The sequence below is a fragment of the Panicum virgatum genome, chromosome 8N (assembly GCF_016808335.1).
Source record: "Panicum virgatum strain AP13 chromosome 8N, P.virgatum_v5, whole genome shotgun sequence".
NCBI lineage: Eukaryota > Viridiplantae > Streptophyta > Magnoliopsida > Poales > Poaceae > Panicum > Panicum virgatum.
The window spans coordinates 21,093,593-21,099,619 of record NC_053152.1 but is presented as its reverse complement, the minus strand read 5'-3'; the positions used below and the strand labels follow the sequence as shown (position 1 = coordinate 21,099,619).

Here is a 6,027-nt window from a genome sequence, read left to right as displayed (position 1 = left end):
ATGAAAAGAAATTCTCAACATCTTGTCTAGAAAACACGGTCACGAACGTGTGTTCGAATGATTTTAAAATTTTAAAAAAAGCAAATGAAGTCTGAAAATTATGATATTTGTCAATACCCCGTTATATCATATGTGGAGGCAGTGGTAAAAAATTGAGTAGTTTTCTTAATCTTTTCACATACTATGCTTACAAATGGAAACATCTCTGGAGAAGACTCGGAGATTTGAGAAGGACGCAGTTAAGTTTGGAGTAAAAGTGATGGTCAAATTTGAGTTCGACTTCGAAAGTTTTTCTACTCTTCACATACATGTGGTACTCCATGTTAAAATTTGGAATTTTTTTGTATTTATTTGCTATATTTAATTAAATAAATACATTTCAAACAATTTTGGAAAAATAAAACTTTGTCGTGGGCTGGAATTGGGCACACGGAAAAGATGCCATGTCATCAATCCATCCATTCAAATGGGGCTCTCCTATTGGTCCCCTCCTCCCCCACCGGATCAACCCCCTCTCATTTCTCTCCCACCCCTCACTCTCTCTCCTTCCCTCCCTCCATCTCTGAGGAGGGCCCCGAACGGCGACGCGGCCATGGGCGGCGGGGGCGCCCACGGGAGGCGGCGGCCGGGCCACGGCCGGCGGGGGTGCCCGCGGGCGGCGGCGGCGCAGCCCCGAACGGCGGCCGGCGGGGGCGCCCGCGGGGCGGCGGTAGCGCGGCCACGGGCAGCGGACCGGCCGCGGCCGGCTGGGGCGCTCGCGGGAGGCAGCGGCCTGGCCCCGAACGGCAGCTGCCAGGGGCGCCCGCGGGCGGCGGCGGCGCGGCCCCGAATGCCGACCGGCGGGGGTGCCCGTGGGCATCGGCGGCCCGGCCACGGCCGGCTGGGGCGCCCGTGGGAGGCGGCGGCCGGCAGGGGCGTCCGCGGGCGGTGGCGGCGCGGCCACGAGCGGCGGCGCCTCCTCTCCTGGTGGGCTGGCGTGGTGGTGGTGACGGTGGCCGGCGGCGTGGTTGTGGTGGCCGGCACTGCCACCGCAGCGGCTGGAGATGTTTTTTTTATTTTTTTGGAAAATTGTTTCCCCAGTGTCAGCTTTGGCACACGGCAAACGACGCCTTTGCCGACGTCTGAATATCGTGTGCTCTTTGCCGTATGCGGCACACGGCAAAGGCTTTGCCGTATGCGGCACACAGCAAATGCTTTGCCGTGTGCCCGATAAATGGCACACGGCAAACGACGCCTTTGCCGACGTCTGAATGCCGTGTGCTCTTTGCCGTGTGCATATAGGACTTTGCCGTGTGCTTTGGCACACGGCAAAGCAGCAGTCTCCCGTAGTAGAGGACTCCATGACTTGAAAATCGTCATTTCATATGAATACACACACATGCTTATTTTAAGAGTCATGCGAATTATTTGAATGTATTGTGCATTCTCTCATATATGTAACAAAATGACTACAAAGATCAAATATGCACTAGATCCCCATGATTTGTGTGTCAAATGATAAATTAAACATTCTGCAGACAGCTAAATAGACAGTCTATTGTACAAGCTGTCTGTTTAACTTGTCTTTTATATAAAAAAGACAGCAGTTGTCTGCACTGTTGTATTTGACCTTAGTCAATCAGCTTCCGATCATGTTTGGGCCGTAAGATTTCACTTCATAATTCATGCATCTCCCGATTCATAATAAATAGCCGCCTGCTCCGCTTTAGAACGCGCCGGAAAAATCAGCCCGATCTTGCTTGCACTATCAGAGACTCTGCTATCAACGGATATGGTCGTCAGTTCGTCACACTCACGCGCTTAATCTCACGCCACATGTCCGTGTCCATTTCCCAATAATGGTTCCAAGTGTCTTTAAAAAATATGGTTCCAAATAAAAGCAATAGCTCATATATAAATTCCGTTTTGATTCATGGAGTAAACTTTAGGTCGATATAAAGTTTAGTTTATTAGGTAATCCAAACAGGTGGATTAAAATATTAACTAAATTTAGTTCCACCCCAACTAAAGTTTAGCCTAGTAGTCCTCAAAATTCACCTAATTTGAACTAAACCGACCAGCAAATTGCGAAAAGATCAAACTACCCCTCACTATGCACATGCATGCACATCAACAACACAATCCAAGGCCAAAAATGACATTTCTACATGTATCCCACCTAAAGTATAGTCCAAATATCCAAATAGATATTGGCTAAACTTTAGACACCAAAATAGTTGGTCACCTAAAATTTAGTTCACACTTCAGATTAAAATTTAGTATAAGTGATCCAAACAAGGCTGTAGTTGCATCTTGAACAATGGTTATTAAAAAATTTAATGCCCGATTATTCAGTGGAATTATCATGGAAAAATGCATAATTCTATTCTTCTTATGTTTTTGTTTAGTCTACATGCTGAATGCATGTACATTGTTCAAGTCAAGAACTACTGATCTTTTTTGTTTTTTAATAAAAGAAACAGGGTCGAGAAGTAAATGAGATGTGCCACTGAAGTTTGGACCAGCAACCCGGCAGTCTCTACGAGTTCCCCACCGTCCACCAATGTCCAAAGAGTAAAGTATGGTCACAACCGTGTTCCAGATCTTTGTGGTATCTTACATCCATGATACCCATGATGGACCATGCAATGTGGCAGATTTATCTAGTTCCACTGCAAAACATTCTTCAAGCCAAGAAGGCAAAATTTAGTACCGTCCTCTGAAAAAGAACTCCAAACATGAATTTACAAAACTGTACCAGTACAAACAGGTAGCTCTCTGGCCAGTACAAACCAAAATCAAAAGTTACCTTCTGGTGCAATACAAATCCCCGCAAAATTTTAAAGACAAAGTGCAACTGCTGAATTCAAACTCGGGATCTAGAAGCTGGAAAAATACTTCGTGGTTGCGTTCTGATCCAGGAGCTAGCGGCAGCCAAATGAATGACATGCCGCTTTGTAGTTGCGTGCCAGAGGAAGTCCTTGTCCTCAATAAAACCGAGCAGCCCAACCGACGCTCTTGCCCGCTTCCCCTGCCAACCATCGTCCATAACTGGGCATGGCAACAAGAGAGATGCTGCAAAACTTCTTGACGCGTTTCTGCAAGGAGAAAGAGCAGTGCACTGTACTACTTCAATTCTGCTGAAGTTTGGTAGATCAGCTGTGGCTGCTCATTTTCAGCTGCTTGGGAATTGCAACTGTGCACATGAATGCAGGTCTCGCTTACAGCTTCACCATGAAAGTTCCTCATCAGAATGTTTTCAAGTGAGTGACTCAGTTACTACCGTTCCTGTCGAAGAAGACAACCGATATTCCTCAGGAAGGAAATTGTTGTCTGTCAGAATATACAGGTGGGGGGACGTGGAGTCCTTGTATGATTGTACTATGATGGAAGTATCTCTTCTAGTACAGTAGTACAATAACTGCGCGATAAACTTGGTCACAAGGAAGCAGTGAAAAATGAATTTCTACCAAGTTCGCAACAGTTCATAAAAAAAATCATATCTTGAATTCATGAAGCCAGAGGAGAAATCATCACAATATTCGACACCTCTTGTAATGAAGAACTCGACACTTTTTACAGTCGACAGAACGACGAATGAATTTCCCAGAAGAAAAAAACAAAAACAAAATCACTAATAACATATACATTAATTAATTTGTATATAAACTCAAGAACAAGCTACCTTATACCCTATGTATATTCCGTCGCCACCCATATATGCCACTTCAAAATGAATCCAGAACAGATTTTAAAGCGAAGCAAATCGCTTTTCTGAATCTTGTGCAGTTTTCATTTTGGTGAGCATGCATATACAACAGAAACACACGATGAGTTTTCTTTTTTTTCTTTAATTTTCCCCCAGTGAGATCTACACGATGTACGTACTAGTGATGAACGAATTGAAGAACACCGCCATGAAAGCAAGCACCCAACTAAACCCGACCGTGCTTGTTGTCCACGGATGGGCCAGCTGCGCGCAATGAATGAAGGAAGGAGCGAGGATCTATGGTGCGGCAGCATGCATCGACCGGTCATCAGTTGAACTTGGAGCAGGCCTTCCTGACCTCGCCGGCGCCGCCGGTGACGACGCCGATGCTGCCCATGCGCACCATGGCGTCGGCGAAGTCCTGCCGGAAGTAGGGCCCGAAGAAGTTGCTGAGCAGGCCGGAGTAGGAGTCGACGACGTCGACGGTGGCCGTGTCGTTGTAGAGCGCGGCGTCGGAGCCGATGACGGCGAAGCCGTTGCGGATGTTGCGGAGGATGGAGGGGTCGAAGACGCCCCCGCTGCCGCGGTCCAGCGGCAGCCGCGTGTTGAAGTCCCCCGGCGCGCACCGGGACTTGAGCTCCGACAGGAAGCCCGGCGGGATGGCCGGGTCGGAGCCCCGCCCGCCGCCGGGGAGCGGGAAGTTGTACAGCCGGTCCTGCAGGAAGAAGCACGCCGTCGTGCCCACCGTGTGCGCCGCGCTGAGGAGCACGAGGTCCTTCTCGTCCAGCCCGTTGGCGCGGAACTTGGAGCGGAGCGCGCCGATGCCGTCGCGCACGTCCGGCAGCGCGTCCGCGTCCCGCAGGTTCGACACCTTCCCGTCGCGCCGCCCCGTCGGCACCTCGAACGACGGCCCGCCGGTCTGCCACGTCATCAGCGTCACGCGTGCATGTATAAATGTCGTCAGACCCATATACAATTATACATATACATATATATATATATATAATAAATAGAGTATGCGTACGAATGCGACGGCGTCGCGGGCGGCGAGGGCGACGATGTCGGCGCAGGAGACGACGCCGGGGCACTGGGCCTCGAGCTGCGTCTTGGCGCCCTCGATGATCTCGAGCCCGCGGAGGCCCTGGTGCTTGCTGTTGTCCACCTCGGCGCTGCCGCCGCCGCCGCCCTTGATGAGGACGGAGCCGTCGCAGCCCCGGACGAAGCAGTCGTGGAACTGGAGGCGGAGGAGCGCCGGCAGGATGGTGGGGTCGGCGGAGCCGGCCTGCCGGACGACGTCCGCGACGGTGGACTCGGCGCCCGGGCAGGACCTGGAGTAGAACCCCACCTGCAGCTGGGCGTCGGCGACGCCGGCGAGCGCCACCGCCACCAGGAGCCATGAAGCCGCCGCCATGGCCGCCAAGCCCGGCACGTTGCCGCCGCCGCTGCTCCTGCACCTTCTCGCCATTGTAGAGAGGTCGAGAGTGGGAGTGAGGACGGAGGAGAGGTCGTTGCAGGTCCTGTGAGCTGCGTAAATGAGGCTTTATAGGCTGCTGGCTCCGGAGCGGCGGTTGGCGCCGGTGCGCGCGGCGGCACATGTGTGCGTGCACGGTGCAGGATTTGACCTCACCAAGGGAAGGGAAGGTAGGTGCCCAAGTGCGAAGTGCCCAACATCTGGTACGGTGCAGTGCAAAAGTTGCCGCGCTTTTGCAGCTTGTATCTTTCTTCTTTTTTTTTTGGTCTTGGGAATTATGATTTTTTTTGTGTTGCCTTTGTGATTTATTTATTTCACAAAGGACATTATATAATTGAAGCTGCTAATGGTTTTAGCCCAAACCATTAGCAGCTTGACATGTAATACAAGGATGCATTTCTTTCAAGTCTAGTTCATTCCCAGCCCTGTTTCTTTTGGAAAGAAAATATTTTGAAACATACCACAGTAAGTAGAAAATATTTTGAAAGAAGAAGAAAAAACACAACACTTGTACAATCTGAAGATCTGTACTTCCTTTCTTGTCAATTTTACTATTGGATCGTTCTACCGATCAATTCACTTGCAACCTACTGACCAGATCCTTCTGACCTGAAAATTCATTGCATCATATACACATGTCGTTGAATACTATCTGAATCTACTCCCGAGCTCAGTCTTTGGATACAACCATGAATGCTGCACCATTCCGGAGCCACCGAAAACAGGAGAAAAAAATCATCATCTCCTCCCCTGGGGCCGTGGTTAGGCCATCGTTCCTGCATGTGCACGAGGCCACCGGAGTAAAGCGTGGCACGATACCCCTCCAGTGCATTGCCTGGCGAGCTCATCTATCCATGGTGCTCAATTT

The 6,027-nt window shown here is 50.0% G+C and overlaps 1 protein-coding gene across 1 annotated transcript; it reads right to left on the bottom strand.

The window, feature by feature from the left end:
* Positions 1-3,467: 3,467 nt before the first annotated feature.
* LOC120686361 (peroxidase 43-like) lies at positions 3,468-5,212 on the bottom strand. Its single transcript, XM_039968563.1, has 2 exons — positions 4,713-5,212; positions 3,468-4,607 (listed from the first exon to the last, which is right to left on the bottom strand). The coding sequence occupies exons 1-2, from the start codon at positions 5,151-5,153 to the stop codon at positions 4,017-4,019; spliced, it is 1,032 nt and encodes a 343-aa protein (XP_039824497.1). The 5' UTR covers positions 5,154-5,212; the 3' UTR covers positions 3,468-4,016.
* Between the last annotated feature and the right edge of the window lie 815 nt (positions 5,213-6,027).